General features: G+C 35.3%; 1 protein-coding gene across 1 annotated transcript in view; it reads left to right on the top strand.

The window, feature by feature from the left end:
• Positions 1–13541, top strand: part of LOC110443787 (sterile alpha motif domain-containing protein 9-like) — a 20910-nt gene extending 7369 nt beyond the window's left edge. Inside the window, exons 3-7 of the mRNA XM_021488199.1 lie at positions 154–376; positions 761–822; positions 5654–10401; positions 12290–12379; positions 13398–13541. Of these exons, the coding sequence (XP_021343874.1) occupies positions 154–376; positions 761–822; positions 5654–10401; positions 12290–12379 (5123 nt within the window). The 3' untranslated portion in view covers positions 13398–13541. The remainder of the gene's footprint in view (positions 1–153; positions 377–760; positions 823–5653; positions 10402–12289; positions 12380–13397) is intronic.
• The last annotated feature ends 8223 nt before the right edge of the window (positions 13542–21764 follow it).

Here is a 21764-nt window from a genome sequence, read left to right as displayed (position 1 = left end):
GGGGGGGTGGGGGGTGGGATGTAGTAAGATGGTCTCCTTTCGATTTTTTTCACGATAATAAGTGAAATTCGGCTGATAAAGCGAAGATATTATGATTTCGTGTCACACATGTTTCATGGTTTTTTGTTTTAATTCTAACCATTTTGTTTCTAGAGGATCAGCATCTGGATGATTTCGTTCGTGATATTTTGAAAGAAATTTGCTGCGTAGAAGAAAAGTCAAAGGTGACAGTTTCTGCGTTGGAAGATGAGGTTCGACAACAGATCATTGCGTCTGGAATAGAATACCGATTGACGCAAGGTCATCTACAAGCGTTGGTCTTGTCTACCTTCTGTGATGTTGCCCTCGGAAAAAGAGGAGGGAGACGAGAGAGAACGTATCCTTTTTAAGATTGATTAATTTAGTAAATGGTATGGCAATTAGGAAAATTAAGGTTTCACAACGATTGGTGATTTCAGCGGCGGCTATATAACGGAGCGAGCAATACACATGAAATTACGGGTACTACAAAATCTAGAACAACTGAAATCATTTTAATAAGTCATATTGGTGTGTTTGTGGCATTGTTCGTGGCATTGTTCCATTGGCAAGTCTTTAAATAATGACGTAATTTTGCCTCAGCATCTTCAATTGTGACGCAGAAGCATGTTGATTTCTTTTGTTCATCTTATTTCATTTTATTAAAAAAATCTAAAACCATTGCGTTTTTCATGGGAAAAAAGTTTATATCAATTGTTTATTTTCTTTAACTAATTAAAAGTGCTGTGTATAAAAATCTTTCGTGGCGACAAAAGGACTTGGTATCAGATGGAAATGATTCTGGTAAGTACAGCAATTCTTACAAAGAAGACAATAAATGCTCGCCATTTTGGTAAGAAGCCTACGTTCAAAATATGATCAAATGGAATAACACGAGTAAAAAAGGATATTTAAGTTGTAATTTCATTCAAAATTGTTCAAAAAGTGAAAGCTTTGTAAAAAGCAAATGTACAGTTAATACCATCCGAAATACTCACTTGCGGTTTTTGTTTTTGTTTTTTTGTTTTTGTTTATTTTATGTTACTGTACTTGTTTTCATAATTTTAAGCAATAAACCGTTTCACTTACATCGCACAGCAATGACATTGATTGCTTCATATGCCTTTTCCCTTATCGTATTTTGTAAATCAATCTTACATAAATATTTTTACTTTCTTGACGTAGTTTTTATCTTTATACTTTATAACGTAGTCGAGGGACAGTAAGTGTTTGTCCCTTTCCGTAGGTGTGTAGTTCGTACGTCCTTCCAGACGTTAATCCGTACGTAATCGTGGGTAGACTTTGCATATAGTGCCATTACTTTAATGCTAAAGGTCAAGCACGTGTATATAGATGCATCTTGTGGATTAAAGCGACATCACGGTGATGTATATTATAATGTCTTGTTTCCAAATTTTGCATAATTTTATCAAAAAAGTCTCATGGGAAATGACGGCCAGGTTTTGCTCATAAATATATTCATAAAAAAAAATATAATTACTAACAGAAGATTAAATCACTATCTGCGTCCGACCATATATTTTATGTTAAACTTTTGCGTAATTTCTTATAACGCATGCGCATAACACACAATTTCATTGTAAACAAAAATGCCTTGTTGTAAGTGTCAGCGAGTTAAAATTCTTACCGCATCAGCTTAGCTACGAAATGCCAATATGCCTTCTGTTTCGGGCAATTGGAATAATTTCAGAATATGAAAATACATATAATAATAATAGTATATATACATATATATATAATAATAAAATATTTTATTTAAGTATCACACATATTTTACATAACACATCACTTACATAATAAAAATACACATATGCAAAATATGCCCAGCCATACTGACTTACGAGAGACTACTTATATTTATATATATTAAAACATAGAATCCATTAATGATTCTCAATAAAAAGAACCATATATTATACTGTACATAACATAAAAAATTGAATGTATGCTCAGGATCCGATGGTGGGAGAAGAGCGAGAGTGGTTGGGTCAATCCCTACCGACAAGTCGCCCCTCCCCAACCATCGGGACCTCGATGATTGGCAATTACTAGCACATCAAATACATATAAAATACATAAATTCGATTTATTAAAATCATTAAAACTGAATTGTAGTAAAAGGTGAAAGCATCGTAATGTTGCCTACAAGAAGCAATAATATGAACCATATATTACGAGGTATATAGTCATAAAAAATCTAAAATGCATATCAAGTTTTAAATACTACCACGTGTCCTTTTCATAAAAAGGAAAACTGACTTAGCTAAGACAGGTTGAAGCGATTCTTCGTTCATAAGAAATAAAAATTGTTCGTTATGATCCATAGAAATAAATGATTGATCTAAATTACTTGCTATTTCAAACAGAGGGACTCTAAGGTCGAATTAAAGGTTACATTCACATAAAAAGCGGATTTCATTCTCAATTTTATTATCGCAGAAATTGCACAGCCTGTCATTTAATCGAGTGACTGGACGTGTATATCTACCCGTCTCTATAAGTAGCGTTAAGCTGCCACTTCTTAACTTGGCTAATACACTACGGTAAGGTCTCGGCATTAAAGTGGTGACGTAATGTTCCGGTTGTAAATCTTTTTTGAATAAACGGTATGTTCGTAATTTATTGCCGTTAATGTTACCTTTATCACACCAAAGCCTGGAGAACCACGTCTCTTCATCCTTGTTGAAAATTTCCTGTTTGATTTTTGACATAACGGATTAAGTTGAATTTAGAGCGTCATTAATAATATTTGCGATGCCAAACTTACTTTCTGGAGGCCCATGAATAATCTTTGTACAGAATACGGTCATTATCCACCGATTTTAACTTTCAACACAACCTAAAAACCTCAATTCGTTGTTTGGATACACAAGACAACCAACCCATATCGCCTTTTTTTACCTAAATAAAAGAATTTCTTCCGACACCTATAAATAACTTCATCGCTGTATTTTGTACATTGTTTATAATACTGTGTTCGGATTGCCCCCAAATGGCACTACAGTAAAATAATACTGGCTCCACCAGAAATTAATATAATTTATTAAAAACGGGAAACGACATACCACCCTAAGAAATGAACTTAGCTGTCAAGGCCCAGAGTGCTCTACTCGCAGACTTAGTTAGCTCCTTTACAGCAAGTTTAAGATCTAGATATTCATCAAGCCAAAGCCCAAGATATTTGTAACAGTTAGTAGTTTCTATGAAAACATTTCCGCAGGTAAACTGGACACCAGTTTCTGGGGTGTTTTTTGGTCGAAAGTGGACTATTTTAGACTTCGAAGGGTTGATACTAAGCCTCCATTTACGGCACCAATCCGCAACAATATCCAATAATTTCTGAAGGTTCCCTTCATTGGGGGCCATTAATACAATGTCGTCAGCGTAGCACAACGAACGAACACAAATATCATCTATATGTATACCATGTTTAGAATTTTTTAGATCCTCAATTAGATCATTAATATATACAGAAAAAATAACTGGAGACATTAAACAGCCTTGCTTTAAACCGCGTTGAACACTGATGCCACTAGTAATGACGTCATTAATTCCGACTTAACAAGTGACGTCTTCATAAAGAGAAAGTATGGCATTGCATATACTTCCTTTAACTCCAATACGTTGCAACTTATACCATAAACATGTTCTATCTACCGTATCGAATGCTTTTTGTAAATCAATAAAGCAAGTATAAGTAGACTGTTCAACGTTCTTTCTTTTATTTATAATACTGTATAAGGTGTAGATATGGTCCTGACAACTGCGACCTTTGCGGAATCCATTTTGTTCATCAGCCAATTTACCATTCATTTCGAGCCACTTTGTTAAACGATTATTAAAAATACTACAATAAATTTTACATGGGATAGACTGTAGAGTTATTGCTCTGTAAGTTAACGTTACCTGAGGGTCAGTACTATTGGGCTTAATTATGGACTTAATCATCCCTTCTCGTCACTTACCCGGTACGACTCCGCTATCGAAACATTTACTTATTATTGATTATAGCATAGTTATACACGTATTATTTTTCAGAGATTCCGCCGGTATACAGTCAATGCCAGAGGCTTTATGATTTTTAGCTAATTCAACTGCATCTATTACCCCTTGAATATTTATTTTTGCATTTAACATGGCTACATCCGTACTCGTATCAGGAGATATATTACAAGTTTTCAAGTCATCGCATATCGGCATAAAATGTGCTTGATTATACGACTCAGATCCGTGATCAGTGGAGAATAACATTTCGTAATCCGTTTTTCCAACGTTCAATAACTGACGGGATATCTCGATGTACTATGCCTTGGTCATCCTTAACCTCAAAGGGAATCGTAGGTTTTCTGTCCTCAGCGATACCTAGTTTACCAATTTCTTTCCAGAAATCCCTACTATTAGTTTTATTAAATAGTTTATCATTCATTCAAAAAAATTAACCAGAGAGTGGGGACAACGAAATATTAATTATTTGCATTGGACTGGTTGATGAAAGGGAGTGCAATCCCGTGTTTGTTTGCCCTGGTTTCATCAAGGTAAAAAACAGTTCCGGGTCCCTTATAAAATACCGAAATACCAGCAAACATTTGTTCATTTGAACTTTGGAATACGTTGCAACTTATGATGATAAACATTTACTGCTAAAGTGATTTGATCAGTTTCAAAATAGACTCAGAGAGAATCTTTTCATTGGTTTCAAAATGTGATAAGAAATTACCCGAATATGTTCCACTCGCTCGGCCCCTTTGCCACCTTCTTGTATTTATAAATGAAACCGGTTGGGTTACTAAATCGTCACGTACATTCAATAAGTAAAATATTGTTTTGAACGATATGTATTTCGAAGCAAGGATGTATCTGTGAGTGCCAAAGTTTTCAGTTTCTATGTATAGCAGCTTATTTTGATAGGAATTATAGTCTTTGTCCGATATCCAAGAGGTGAATCTACCTGAAAATCTAACCTGAGTACATGTACTTAAATATATATATTTCTTTTTGCAAACTTATTATTTTTTTCACATATTCTGCTATTGATACATCAATAAGCTAATTCATGTAACAGTCTATATTTAAGAAGATCCCTTATGCAGCACAATTATTAATAATGTAAGTATTAAGAACCTATGAAAAGTGTGCGATGGTGGGCGCCGAGATCCCTCTGGGATCTCTTGTTTAATAAATAAACTACCACTGAATCAATCTCAATCTGTAAAATATCATACATATATAGTAAACGTCAAAAACTACCCTTAAGTGTATTGGCCAAAATTGATCACCTATTAACCTTTCTGGAAAAACAATGCATCAGATGTCCTTTTTCTTATTTGATTACCGAAACATATTTAGAGAAGTCTTATTTGATCTGCTGTTCATATTTATTTTCCAGTACATACTAATAAATATTTTTTTATAACATTGCTATAACGTTGAGATATTTTGCAGATGTCACTTGCTTCAGAGGTGTAAACAAAAAGTCGTGTTACAGAAAAAACATTCAATAGCAAATTTTTTATTTACGGAAATTGTTCAATAAACAAGAAGTAAAATTTAAAAAAGAAACTTAAATATTCACCCGGTCGTTTGCTGACCTGCGTAATGCCTTGTGTCCTTATAGGTGATGAAGAAGCACATGAAAGCCAAACGCACAGCCGTCTGCGTATTGAAGAAATGAATGCGGAGGAACTTTGTCACGTTCTCGAGGAATTCAATCCAGACGCTAACAGATTAGATCCCAAGATACTTACCATATTCAAAAACGAAAATGTCGATGGAAAGATATTTAAATTTTTGATTTACGAAGAAACAAAGGAAATTTTGCCTGGATTTTCCTTTCGAGATAGGAAAAATCTCCTGATAACTCGAGATGAACTGATAAGATGTGAAAGAGCTGGAGAACTAGACGCATCGATTGATAGACCAGGGAAAGAGAAACTTAAAGTAAAAAATACCGAACGGAAAGCATACTTTCGAGAATCATTTCGGAAATTTGAAACGCCCGTGGGTAATCTTGACAATTACCGAAAATCTGCAGTAATAAGAACCAGTATAACGAGACCACACAACTTGATAGAACCTGTTCATCTTTTTCTCAGCAAAGACGAAGGAGAAAAGATAAGATGGATCGCTGAAGAGACTGTCCGTTTTGCTTCGGCGTGCATGAATGAAAGGACGAACGGAACCATTCATTTTGGTGTTGAACGAAAAGCCAACAGTGATTGCTTGGAAGGGGAAATTGTCGGTATAGAAGTGGAGAAGGACAGCTGTAAGGAAGCACTCTATCAAGCCATTACTTCTCATTTCTATGAGGACCAAATAGAGTTGGCTCTGAAGTGCATCAGACCAGTTGAATTTATTGAGGTGAGCAGCGTCAATCAACATGAACAAAACCTTGTTGTTGTTGAAGTCGACATCATTCCCAACTCCACTTTAGTTCAAGATGAGGCGGTATACGTAACGTTTGAAGAGGGAATGGTTTTATATCGCTTCATGAATGACGACCCACATCCATCATCACTGACAGAGGAACAGACACGCCAGTATATGAAATCCAAAAAAGAACTTGCGCAGTACAGAAAACAACAGGAACAGATTCCTAAGACAGTACCCATACAAGAAGATCTCAGACAGAACTTCTTAAACTTATTTTCCGGTGGTTGCGAAACTCTAGCTGAAGAAATTTATCCTATTATATTCCTCAGTCCATTGGAATGCAGCACTGATCTTAACTTTACAGAAAACTTCCAATTCGTCAATGACATTGAGCCATGTATAATCTTTGATTTTGATTCTTCCAGCGGTGCCAACGGAATGTACAATTTCATAGAGGTTGAAAAGGAACAAGTCGTGAAAGTGTTGACTACAGAAAATTTCGACAGAAATTCTGAAGAAAATAAAACAGACCACGATCGAAGAAATCATTTGTTTGATGATCTTAAAACCTCGGCCTTAAGACCTTGGGTTTTTTGCAATGGGTATGACGTCATGGAAAAAGAACCCATGATCGTGTTAGACTGGAAAAGAAAAAGAAGTGAAGGATTCAAAGAGGCTTTGAGATTTTATGGAGAAGAAATTCCCAATGGGAGAGCGATGGTCATTTTTCTTCTGTTATCGAAGAACTATGATGTACTTCTTGAAGCTGCAGAAGAGGTTATACTGAAGTTCCAGGACCAATGGATGCTACTTGCACCGACGGAGGACATCGCCAATAGTTGGATTAGCGAATTGCTGAGACGACAGAGTATTGACAGGAAGACAATGTCAGAAAGATGCATTGTAGGACTACCATGGAACCATGTTAATATAATGCTGCAACAATTAGTTTCTACAGACAAAAGGGGATCGTGTGAAATTGCAACGTCAAAAGGAGCATTTTGTTGTTTGCGTGATAAAGTAAGAAACGAAATGTACGACCTTGAGATACTCAGCAGAAAGGAATGCGATGACACAGAGATAGCCAATGATCCAGAGAAAGTTGAAAAGCACAGTATGGAAACTCAGGAGTCTTTTTTTCGGGGCGTCCAGGTTACATGGTGGAACTATTGGTTTGGCTCTGATCATGTATTACTGAGATCACAGCATCCCAGGCTGATGGACATCCTTACAAATGCGCTGAACGGAAAACAAAATGACGACGATTGCAGAGTTGCTATCGTCAACCTGATTCACCAACCGGGAGCAGGTGGAACTACCTCAGCAAGACAATTACTATGGGATTTACGAGAGAAGTATAGGTGTTGTATTGTGAAGCAAATCACTGATCAAACGTGTGACCAAATTGCTCTGCTAAGAAATTATGAAGACCCATCCACCCCCAAACCGCCGATCATATTGCTGGACAATTGTGATGAAGAGAATGTTCAAAACCTTTACGCATCATTGGAGAATCGAGCCAGACTTGCTGCAAAACGAAGCGAAACAACACCCTTTCCCTGTTTCTGTGTTCTTCTTCTTTGCACTCGGAGAACAAACCTGCCAACGAAAACTGACAAATCAGTTGTTCTTCTGAAACATGAGTTGGAACCCCGTGAACTAGAATGGTTCAACAAAAAGTATGAATCTCTTGAACAAAAGTATCAAAACGAGAATGGCGTAAATCCTCGTTTACTGATATCTTTCAACATTCTGAAAGAAAACTTCAATCAGGAATATATTACTCGTACTGTTCAACAGTATGTTGATAGTATTGAATCTGAACTGGAGAAATACCTGTTATTGTACCTGGCCATGATGAACAGCTATGACATTGACTTCAAGTCCATACCTATCAGCGCCTTTGACACGATGATGAGTACTGGATCAAATGTTATTTCATTTGGCTTAGTATCACCTCAACGTCAGAGGTTGAAAAGACGTTGGGAGAGCCATATGAGTTCTTCTTTGCAAGTTCTGTTGAACCGATCATCTCGAGGGGGTTTAGGTACAAACCTTCGGGCTCTTTCCATCATCAACAAATTGTTTGCACGAGAAATATTTAAATTCTTACAGGCAAAGCTAGCGATGGAAACGAGCGGCGCTATGCTAAGTTTTCTGCATTCACCGGTTTTTGACAACCAGAACAGGTCAGTTGAACAGGTTAAGAAAATCGTCAAAGATATTCTGAAAAAGAGGGAACAGCTTGAAAATGGAACGAGAGCAAAATTTTCACCTATGCTTGTTGAAATCTGCTTGAAAGAAGACCCTGACAAAGCAGCGGCAGTTCTTTTGAAGGGATTTCGCATGACGCTGGACCCAATGATTGCGCAACAAATAGCAAGGTTTTACATCAGTTGCAAAAATTGGGAAGAGGCAATCAAATATTCCAAGATAGCTACGCAAATGAAGCCCAACAGTTCATACTTATGGGATACTTTTGGTTTGGTGTACAAAAACCAATTGCAACAGAAGTATGAGTGCTGTCTCCAACAAGGAACCAAACTATCCATGAATGAGACGAGGGACGTTATTCAGTTAGCAAGTACAGGCATAGACATATTTCACAAAGAACAATCAGTCAGCGAACAAGAAAAAAATGCTTCTACAAATGACGCAGGATACTACAACGAAGTATATCTAGTGATACTTCTGTTGGATTTGCTGAAGGTATCGTCACCAATCGACAGACGGACATTGCATACCATTTTGGTTGATCGAGATATTGGGTATGAAAAGATCAGCTGCTCCGACCTCGACAAGGAGACTTTTGAATATTTGCGGACTCTTCGGCTTCATACTGATGCAGCTATGAGAAAGTTGGAAGACAAAATTACCCAACTAAAGGACAGTGCAATGAAAAACGCACATCTGGGTAAATCTGGATTTGCATATCGCTCAATATCTCATCTCAGGGAAAACGTAGATAGCTACTTTGGTGAGGATACAGATGAAGTGCCTGAATACTTGAGCCAGAAAGATAAGACAGATTTTAGAAGACGGCGAATCCGTAAACTTGGCGGGAGATCCCTAGCCAACATCCTTGCACTGCGACGTGACCAGGACGGTGAAAGAAAATTGAGGACAATATTCAGCCATCTTCAAGCAAATTTGGGCTCGGAAAATGTCGAAGCATTCGACATCAAAAGTTTCATAAGTGTGGCACTTGTGATGCATATAACGAATGTTGAACGTTGTCCATATCCCTTTGAGAAGTTGGTTGAATTGAGCAAACGACTGTACACTATGCAGAATGAGAGTCAAGAAGAGCTACCTTACTTGGAGGTATTCTTATACTTGATGATGCTTCACTGGCCAACAGAATGCAGAAAACACCTGCCACTATACCCTATCGGGAAACTTCCAGATGCTATGAAGAATTGGAAAATAGCCTTTCAAAGGAACCATCCACGTCAGATGAGCGGCAACCCATATCGTATGAAGAGGGAAACAACATATTTCTTTCTTGGGAAAGGTGAGGGATACGACGAAATTGTTTATTATGAAGAGTTACACGGCAGTCATATGGGTAGATATTTCAAAGGAGACACCGTATGGTCGCAGCAGCAGACCATAGACAGATTGAAGCGTCTTGAAGGGATACTGATTAACGATGGAACAGATGTGTCCGTTCAGATAGAGACCGCCGGGGGCAACAAAACACATATAGTTATCCCCACTGGGACGCACATTGGGCAACGGACCCTTTGGCAAAAGAGAGTCTACTTTTACCTAGGATTTACTTGGTCAGGACCCAAAGCCTTTGATGTTACACGGGATGACAGAAAATCCACCGACCAGGTTGCTCGGTGTTCTAGCCATTTCATAAAACCCAAAGGTAGAAACATTCCATTGATACAAGAACCTGACGTTGCGCAGCAGATTGTTACTATCCACGATTCACTAAGGAAGATCGACCAGCTGAAAATAATGAGAGGATGGAGCAGTCGAGAGGTATAAATAATTACATGTCAGATATATTTTGGTACATTTTCTATCATGTTAATAAAGGTTAATGTATTTATATAAGGTCTTTCAAATAACAAATAAGGATTCCTGTCCCACTGTATTGTGTTTTTACCTCACCTGCCCGAAGGGCAAGTGAGCTTATGTCATGGTGCGTCCATCGTCCGTCCGACCGTCCTCGTCCGTCAACTTTTTCTTTAAACAACTTCTTCTAAAGAACGGACAGGCCTAGATTCCTGATATTTGGCTGAAAACTTTGTTGGTAGGAGCCCGACAAAATTTGAGAACGAAAATGACCTTGAAGGGGTTAAATATGTCAAAAACTTCAAACGACTTCTTCTGAAGAACTGAAAGGTATAGAATCTTTATATTTGATTGATGGCTTTCTGGAATAGAGCCCGATACAGTTTGAGAATGAAAATGACCTTGACTTTCTTTCAAATTCACAGGGGTCAAATATGTCAAATGCTTCAAACAACTTCTGAAGAGTTGAAAGGCATACCTTGACCTTCTTTCAAGGTCACAGGGGTCAAATGGGTCAAACACTTCAAACGACTTCTTCTGAAGAACTAAAGGTATAAAATCTTTATGTTTGGCTGGTGGCGCCCGACAAAGTTTGAAAACGAAAATGACCTTGACCTACTTTCAAGGTCACAGGAGTGAAATATGTCTCATGCTTAAAATACTTAGCTACTAAATAGTTAGCTTGTAGCTTCCTGGGAAAGAGCCCAACAAAGTTTGAGAATGAAAATGACCTTGACCTACTTTTAAGGTCACATGAGTCAGATATGTCAAACACTTCAAACGACTTCTTCTGAAAGACTGGAAGGTTAAGAACCTCAATATTTGGCTAGCTATTTCCTGGGAAAGAGCCCAACAAAGTTTGCGAATGGAAATGACCTTTGATTACTTTCATGATCACAGCGTTTAAATATGTAAAACGGTTTAAACAACTCCTTCTGAAGAATTATAAGGCATAAACTTATAATATTTGGCTGGTGACTTCCTGGGATAGAGCTCACCAAAGTTTGCGAATGAAAATGACCTCAACCTACTTTAGATGTCACAGAGGTCAACAACATTTTAAAAGATTTGTTCTTAAGAACTAAAAGGAATGGATTCATAAGATTTTTGTGGTAGCTTTTTGGAATAGAGCTAAACAATTTGGAAAGGAAAATGACATTGACCTACTTACAAGGTCACAGGAAAAAATATGTCAAGCAACTTCTGAAGAAGAATCAAAAAGCATAGAATCTTATAATAATATTTTGCTGGTGGTTAGAACAGATGGAGCCGACAAAGTTTGCGAGGGAAATATTTGTAGTGCAATATTATATTTAATGAGAACATTTTTCTATGACTGCTTCAGGTGAGCGATACAGGCCCTCTGGGGCTCTTGTTCCTACACACAATAACCTCCCCTTAACTGCCGTTTTGATATAACTGTAGCACAGTAGGACCAGGACACTTCTGTTGAACAGATACAATGATGTAGCTCAATCGGTTAGAGCAATAGTACATCAATCTGAGATTCATGGTTCGCAATCCGGTCTCACCCCGCTGAGTTTGTTTTCACATTCACTGTTGATTATATCTTGTATATTGCATCATTATTATTTCATATAGTCCCGCAAGGTATGGTTTTCTTTTCGGAAATTATGTATCAAAGCTTTATCATGTCAGTAAAACAGTTTCAAACTCTTAGTTACAGCTTTTTGTAGTGGTACGGGATCCTTTAAACATTCAGTTTATATCAAATTGCTTTACATGAGTTATCGGTGCATATTTGCTGTTAATTATTTATTTTTGTTTTAAGCAGTTTATATTATCTTATTACTTAATAGTTTACTATATTTATTTATTTGCCCATTGAAAGAAAAACCTCATCAAGCAGGAGCCTGAATTACGGAGGAACCTCGCAATCCTTATCAAACGTCGGCAGGACTTCTTCGAGGCACCAATTTAGGTAATATTATAGAAACATGAGCTTGGATATTGTTAAGAAATTCCTTTACATTATGATGTTTCGGAAGTGTTAGTTTGCATCATTCAAAATAGACAACCACAATATGAATATATTAGGGTTGTCAACGGTTAACCGGTTACTCGATTGGAAGACCGCGAACCGGTTACCTAAACCAATTACCAAATAATCGGACATTCATTTATCCCATGTGAAGCCCCATGTTTATCTGGCTTAGACCTATAAATTATCTGTCAATGAGACCCAAATCGGGTATTTTTGTAATGAAAACAATGTTTAGAATAAGCATTTACTACTGTTATTGTATTCTATAGCATGGCCATAGATAATCTAATAATGTGTCTATAATAAAGATTAACAAGAAGATGCCAACCGCACCATGAAAAATCTAAAAATTGTTTTAAAGTAAGCCAGAATGCAATGTTGTGAAATGCAAACTCTGCGAGGTTAAAGTTGCTTTTAAAAGTGGGACCTTAAATAATCACAAAGAGTACAAACTTGACTAATTTCAGAGAAATATTAAAAGAGGTGCAGTAACCAATGAATTAGTTTATCAAATTATGTTTATCAAGAACAAGACTACCACAAATGAGTTTGAGTAAAAATAACTTGTGTTACATCCCGCTGTATTCTGAACGAAGTTATCCTAAATACATGTAGTATGGCCTGCGTTTAGGTGTTGAGATCTTGACATACGTGAGTAAACTGTTGTATTAATTAAATATATTGCAAAATAATTTAAAAGATATATGAATTGTAAATACGTTTTGAATATAACATTAGCTATAAACATACTATGTAACTGTAGTTTGATTACCAAACTGACCGATCAACCGGTTACTCGGTCGAATGATTTTTTGAGTAACCGGTTACTAAAATGCTTCCGGTTTGACAACCCTAGAATATATAGTACTAATTTATAAACATGATGTACTTATATAACCGTACGATGACTTTGAAAATATATTAAAAGAAAACTTTTTTTTTTTTTTTTTTACAGTTTTTGTGTCGCCTACGACAGATGTCGGAAAGACACAGAGGCGCTGCTTTTCCGACGGCGACGGCGGCGTCAACAATGTTAAGGTTTTGCGTTTAGCTCTGTTTCTGACAAAGCTACACCAACAAAACCTCGATCATAGATGTAGCATGGGTAGTGGAGCCTACTGCACTAAAAACATTCATTGATTTCTGCATTTTTTTGGTAAAAACCTCAAATTTCTGGACAACGTTAAGGTTTTGCGTTTAGCTCTTACATATTAGGCTGTTTCTGACAAAGTATAAATGCTAGAGCAACCAAACTTGGGTCATAGGTGTATCAAGGGATGTATAGCTGAATGCTTTACACTCTTTACTAGCATTTTAACGATTTCTGATTTTTTTTGGTAAAAACCTCAAATTTCTGGACTTAGAAAAAAACTCAATTCCGATTCTCTTTAAATGTATCCTAAGTACTATGTCAAATGCTTGTTATATTGACAAAGCGGGACAGGCGACACATATAATTACGCGTAATTCTTGTTTGAAATATTCTTTTCCTATTTTATTTTTTCAGTCCCAAGGTTTTGCACTTTGACAGACGTTAGTATTAAGAGACAGTTGCAGCAAAACGTGCCTGTGAAATCATATTCAAATATTTTTGAATACTTGGACATCTTACAAGTTTAATTCACACGCAGGACAATTCACGTGTATGATGTTAATTCGTTTGTTGTGTTTGTTTTTCCCCACATTGAATTGTATATCAATAATTGTTTAATAAGGATCAAGAAATAACCCGCATTGTTGGGGAAAGTGAAATAGTAGAGACAAGATTATTTAATGACTCTTGTATTATATTCAGAATGATGATCTTTATGTAATAATCATTTACATTTATCGACAATGATCAAGTTATTAATATCTGTTCTTTTTAGATGCAGTTACTTTGTTGGCCTTTATAGAAGATCTACTTCAATTTGCATAACAATTTCCTTAGTAGCAGGATAAGGATTATTCGTTCTACAAGATTATGTATCTTTGGTATTCTATTATGTTTGGAATAATTCTTGACTTGACATGAAACAAAGAAATTCCTAAATTACTTAGTGTGTTGAGGTATGTCAGTATTTTTCAAATATAATTTCTGCGAATCAATAATTGCGTTTTGATGTGATACTAGTTTCTACTCGATGTGTCATATTTAGTGCATTTAGTGAATGCTTTTCAGTATCATAACATATAGACAGTTAGAGGAATGATATTACAATTTTAGTATCATAACATGAAGACAGTTAGAGGAATGTTATTACAATTTTAGTATCAAAACATATAGACAGTTTGAGGAATGATATAACAGTTTTAGTATCATAACATAAAGACAGAGGAATGTTATAAACGTTTTAGCATCATAACATATAGACAGTAAGAGGAATGTTATAACAGTTTTAGTCTCATAACATATAGACAGTTAGAGGAATGTTATAGCAGCTTTAGTATCACAACATAAAGACAGAGGAATGTTATAAACGTTTTAGTATCATAACATGTAGACAGTTAGAGGAATGTTGTAGCAGTTTTAGTATCATAAAATATAGACAGAGGAATGTTATAGCAGCTTTAGTATCACAACATAAAGACAGAGGAATGTTATAGCAGCTTTAGTATCATAAAATATAGACAGTTACATGAATGATATAACAGTTTTAGTATCATAACATATAGACAGTTAGAGGAATGTTATAGCAGCTTTAGTATCACAACATAAAGACAGAGGAATGTTATAACAGTTTTGGTATCATAAAATATGGACAGTAAGAGGAATGTTATAAACGTTTTAGTATCATAACATAAAGACAGTTATAGGAATGTTATAAACGTTTTAGTATCATAACGTAAAGACAGTTAGAGGAATGTTATAAACGTTTTAGTATCATAACATATAGACAGTTAGAGGAATGTTTTAGCAGTTTTAGTATCATAAAATATTGACACAGGAATGTTATTACAATTTTAGTATCATAACATAAAGACAGTTAGAGGAATGATATAACAGTTTTAGTATCATAACATATAGACAGTTAGAGGAATGTTATAGCAGCTTTAGTATCATAACATATAGACAGAGGAATGTTATAAACGTTTTAGTATCATAATATAAAGACAGAGGAATGAAATAAAAGAAGTTTTACAATAAATATATGTCGGATGCACTATGTATGTTCTATTTCGTAGAGTGCACATTGTGACATATACTCCACTATGAATTATTTGTATCGATAATTTATATGTTTACCCAATAAAATTAATTGATATTACTATCAACAATACCAGTAACTTGTATCAATTTCAACGATACCCTTTATTTGTATTATAGTCAACAATGTTCATGTTGAGTACATACCATTTATTTGTATTAGTATCAAACTGCTCATGTTGAATACATTTCCGTTGTTTGTATTAGTATCAACAACGTTCATGTTGAATATGTACCGGTTGTTTTATTCGTATCAACAATGTTCATGTTGAATACGCACCCTTTATTACTATAAGTATCAATGATTTTCATGTTAAATACAAACCATGTATTTGTTTTAGTATCAACAATGTTCATATAGAATACATACCCTTTATTTGTACCATTATCATCAATAATCATGTTGAATACATACCTTTTATTTGTATTAGTATCAACAATGTTCATGTTGAATACGTACCCTATATTAGTATAGGTATCAAATATTTTCATGTTGAATACGTACCCTTTATTAGTATAGGTATCAATATTTTTCATGTTGAATACGTAACCTTTATTAATGTAGGTATCATGTTGAATACTAAGTACGTACCCTTTATTAGCTCACCTGCCCGAAGGGCTAGTGAGTTTATGTTATGGTGCGGCGTCCGTCGTCCGTCCGGTGTCCGTCGTCCGTCAACTTTTCCTTTAAACGACTTCTTCTGAAGAACTGAAAAGTATAGAATCTTCAAATTTGGCTGGTAGCTTCCTGGGAAAGACCTTGACCTTCTTTTAAGGTCACAGGAGTCATATTTGTCAAACACTTCAAACGACTTCTTCTGAGGAACTCAAATGTATAGAATCTTCAAATTTGGCTGGTAGCTTCCTGGGAAAGACTTTGACCTTCTTTCAAGGTCACAGGAGTCATATTTGTCAAACACTTCAAACGACTTCTTCTGAAGAACTGAACTGTATAGAATCTTCAAATTAGGTTTGTAGCTTCCTGGGAAAGAGCCCGACAAAGTTTGCGAATGAAAATGACCTTGACCTTCTTTTAAGATCACAAGAGTCAATTATGTCAAAAGCTTCAAACGACTTCTTCTGAAGAACTGAAAGTTATAGAATCTTCAAATTTGGCTGGTAGATTCCTGGGAAAGAACCCGACAAAGTTTGCGAATGAAAATGACCTTGACCCACTTTCAAGGTCATATGGGTCAAATATGTGCTGATGACAGATTTTTAGATGAATGAAATGTTCAGGTATTTAACTTTTGAAAAATGTATACTTTGATATATTTCCATGTCTGTGTCCGGATTTACACAGGGGCAAAATGTTTCTGTTTTGGGTCACCAGTTTTGCTTGTAAACTTCCGGTTGTCAACTTATTGGCGCTGTGACACTCCAATATGCCACTAAACCAACCAAAAAGTTCATTTTGTAGCCTTTGCAAGGTATGTATTTATGAAATGTTTGGTATTAACATATAGTAAATGATTTAGTTGTGCGAGTCGTAAAGAGACGAATGCAGTCATGATATTAGAATAGACCCGGGGGTCTGACCGAACCGCTAGGGACCTAGTTTCTTAGTACTTAGTATTAGTATCAGCAATGTTTATGTCGAATACATACCCTTTATTTGTATTAGTATCAACAATGTTTATGTTGAATACATACCCTTTATTAGTTCCCCAATTCGGAGAATAGGGGGAGGGGGTTTAAATGAAGTCATCCCGGCGACGGCGTCCACATCCCCGTCGGCGTCCCAATTCAGGTTAAATTTTTTTCAGTCATTGTTCGATCACCACAGTCAAGAGGCTGATTATATAAGGCTGTGCCATTTATATGGTGTGGAAGCAATTTGCTGAAACTTTTTTCTCTCATATTTGTGATCAAAACAGCATTATTTCTGTTGGTTTAATGTTTTGAGTAAGTTTGTTGTGCAGTTTTAGATCACAACACTCAAAAGGTTGTGTGTGAGAAGGTTGAGGGATTTATAGGGTGTGTAAGCAAAGTGCTGAACCATTTTTCATATTTTAAAGGCCAAAAAACTTATTAGACTTTATCAAAGTTTTTGAGCAGGTTTTTTAAGACAGTGTTGGTTCACAACACTCAATAACCTGTTGAATATTACGAGGCTGTAACTTCAGTTCAGTTTCAGTTTCTTTATTTCCATCCGTCTTATAGGTTAACTTCACTGAAGCCCATATATTGTATTATTACCATTATCTTTATATATCTAGTGTTTTGCCTGCAGTGAGACAGGTGAACTTAGGTTAGTGATTCCTCATTACTGCTTTCTTAGGAATCGTTCGGCAGATGAATCAATTTCTATCAATTGATTACAGTTAATCCTTCATTGAACTTACAGTCAACTAAGTACATGTAAAGGTTTGTTTCTATGTGAACATATTTTCATCGTCTGTGACACATGAGAAACATTGCGACACTTTCTCAGAAGTGTCGCCATTGGTGGTATTGTTATGGAATATTTATGTTTAATTTATATTTTAATTGTGAATTGATCTTGCTGCAAATTGTTGTAATGAATTATGTTTCATTATATATCTAACCAAGCTATAAATGTAAATAATGCTTGTTCTAATCAGTGTGTACTTCACATTTCTAAGGATTCCAATATTCTTGTTTTGCACACATACATTGACGGTGTTGTCATTAAATATTTATACTTAATTTATATTTCCCATTTTAAATTGATCTTTAAATTGATTTGAATCAGCTTAATAAATTATGCATTTTCACAATATATCCAACCAAGCTATAAATTCAATTCAGTTTGTACTTTTCATTTGTCGTGTAATAGAAACAGGCTTTCATTTTTAACACGCACACATATATTTGAGATATAAATGGCATGGAGGGACATTTTGTATTCATTGAATGTATTTACAAAGGTAATAATGATGCACGTCCAGTGATCATTGTGATTTTGGTATATTTGTTATTTTTGATACTTTACATTTAATTTGATATATTTCCATGTCTGTGTCCGGATTTGCACAGGGGCAAAATGTCTGGGGGCGTTACATTAAGTTATCTCAAATATTTGCTTTCATTCGTTTTTTAAACTACGGCAAATTATGGAATATCTAGCGTGAATTACTTAGTGCTATGGAAATATTAAATTTCAAGTGTAACATTCCATCTGAAATATAAATTTCAGTGATCCAATCAATCATAGTGTTTCACCTTAATAATGATTATGTCTATGACATCAAAAATATGGAGCATTATTATTAATATTTAAGTGATCCAATCAGTCATTAGTGTGATGTCATAATAATAATGATGATATAAATTACGGATGCCGCGGAATTATTACAGTATATGTGCATAAGGTTTAAACACTTTTATATCTCTCTTGTTAAATTCTGAGACTTGTTAAAATGGAAATCCAGGAAAGATTTACTTTAACCAGGACATAACTTGTATATCTAATATTATAATATGTATGTAGATTACAGGACAGCGGTAAAAAAAATGTTGAATGTTATCATGAAACTTTATCGAAATGTTGATTCGACGGTGGTAGCTTATTTATTCTATAATGTTTCATACACGTACACAAATAATTTAATTCACTAAAAAGATGTTTTTTTTATAATTGATGTGTCTGTGTTTTTTTTAACATTATCAAATTCCCTAAACGAATAAACATTACACAAAGACACTGCATAAGTGACATTTAGCGACAAATTAGAGAATGAATTGTTCACATGCGCTAAAATATACTGAAATGCATCAATCATATATCTGTAAACAATATATCAATCCTTCTGTATCGGACGTGGTTGGGAACTCATGTTTCACAGACAATTCTGTTCCGATATGAGAGAGATATTTTTCACAAACGACTATGTTCCGTTTGAACAAATAGTTTTTTGTTGATTATTATGTCCTAATGGGAAAATTTCGGTTATCAGTCAAAATAGTATGTTTTACTGGAGGAACCGGATGCCAAAATGTAAACTTCGCAAGCCTGTTTTAGGAATTTTGTGATACGTAGGCAGCTGACTAGTGGATTATACATGTATTGCCCTTGGTGTATGGACACGTGATTCTCTTTTTCTCCAAAATCATGTTTCATGAGAAAACCCAGTCTCAAATTGAAAACAAATTCTCAAGTTGTTGATTTTTTTTCTGCGTAAATATTTCCACATTCACAATTCAAGATAATGGACCTTTAACATTACAAAGAGAATGCGATTACTTCTATATACGCACCTTTATCAGGGGAAAATATTTATAAACTTTTCCCTAAGGATTACATTATCTTCTAATTTACATTTACATTTTTACATAAAAACTCATATCAAAACTGTTCCTCCAGTGAATTAAATGACTACAACTTTAGAGAGAATTATATCAAGAAAACTTACATCCAAGCTATTTCTTTAGGGAATCTAATAACAGACATAATTTTGTCGAGAGCTTTTGACCAAATCTGTTCCTAAAGGAAACCCATCAGCTACTACACTAGGTACCATTTTGTTTACATCCAAGCTGTTCCCTCATGTAACGCGATAGCTAATACATTAGATACCATTTTGTTTGGGAAAGTTATATTCAAGCAGTTTTCTCATGTAACCTGATAACAAATTACTTCAGATACATTTTATCAGGGTATCTTACGTATGAGCTGATCCTTACTGAAAGTTAATAACTTCTAGATACAATTTGAGGACGAAACTCTCAATCTGAACTGTTTCATCAGGTAGTATTTTTTTTCTTTAGATAAATAATAAATATTACTCATAATTCCAACTGCTAATGTTCATGCAGCACATTAGATAATAATAAGATAATAGTAATCAATATATTTTGCTTTTGAAGTATAATTGATATTTATCAGCTTGAATTAAGGTGTCACACCCTATCCGATATTACTAGAAGGTTGTGAAAACTATCACAGGTGTAGGTTGATACAAACATCGAGGTATTAACACATACAAAATATTTCACCATGTCCTTACAAAATTGTTAATTTGAATCAAAACCTACTATAAATGCATGTATCTGTCTTCTACGGTACTCTAAAACAAGTTAATGAAAATTAAAATAAAATAAATATTTGACCCTACATCGGAGGTACAACATGTTATTCCACCTTAGCCCCATTTGAGTATTATGGACATTAACTGCTGATGGAAACGAGCCGTTTTGTAAGGTTGAATGAAGGGTGGCTCCTAAGCAACTGTTCAAGCAGATAGCTGAAGCGGTAAAATGATTTCCTGATAACAATTCAAGGCTGGAAAAATCCCTGATTTAGTTGGAGAGGGTCTAGCCTCAGAGAGAACTAACTGCTTAAAAAGCCCTACTACGAACTTCAGCTAAGACCTTGACTGGATCCTTCTGTTGTTTCTGCCGTTGTCGTGGACTGGAGGACTGCTTCTAATGTCCTGTCACTGTGTATCCGCGTCTGCGCTACGCTTACTCCAGAGAATACACTGACGTCTTTGTCGCTCGCGATAGATTATCAAAAGTGCTCATCTTCATTAGTGCAGAACAAACTTGTCTGATTTGTTTGATTTTTTTCATTGTACAATAACAGAAACAAAATATCTCGCTTGAATGACTGAAGCCGATGTACGTTACATTCGTGTGATAATGTTTTTAAATGAGTAACAGGTTATATGTTCATCCTTGTTTGAAGTAAAAAGTAAACGTTCGTCACTCTAGATGATATGGGTGGGTATCAAGCACTCAAAGAAAGCAAATGCCCCTTCTGGACATAACACTCTCTAATTATCGACGAATATATAGGTTGATAAAGATATTCACGATGCTTTTGTGTGATGTACCTTCACGAGTTCGAAATATTTAGCTGTTTATAAGTATAAATATGATGATAGAGCTCTAAATAAAATTCATGGTACTATTATTGTTTGGTTCAGAACAAGAGATTTTGAGATTTAGTGTTGGTTGGANCCCCCCACCCCCACCCCCAGAAAAAAAACTAGCGCCAACTGACTGACGTACTTCCTTAGTTCCTCTGTGATATAATGATGCACATTTTTTATACGAAGTGAATATATTTCATAACCGAGGTAAAGCTGGATTGCACAATTCTAAGGTATGCTTTCTTATATACAATTACTGTTACATGTATTTGTTTTCTTTTTAAATCTACCCTTGATA

Source organism: Mizuhopecten yessoensis, unplaced genomic scaffold (assembly GCF_002113885.1).
Source record: "Mizuhopecten yessoensis strain PY_sf001 unplaced genomic scaffold, ASM211388v2 scaffold716359, whole genome shotgun sequence".
In the NCBI taxonomy this organism is placed as follows: domain Eukaryota; kingdom Metazoa; phylum Mollusca; class Bivalvia; order Pectinida; family Pectinidae; genus Mizuhopecten; species Mizuhopecten yessoensis.
The sequence above is the reverse complement of the archived record's forward strand: the minus strand, read 5'-3'. Positions and strand labels throughout refer to the sequence as shown.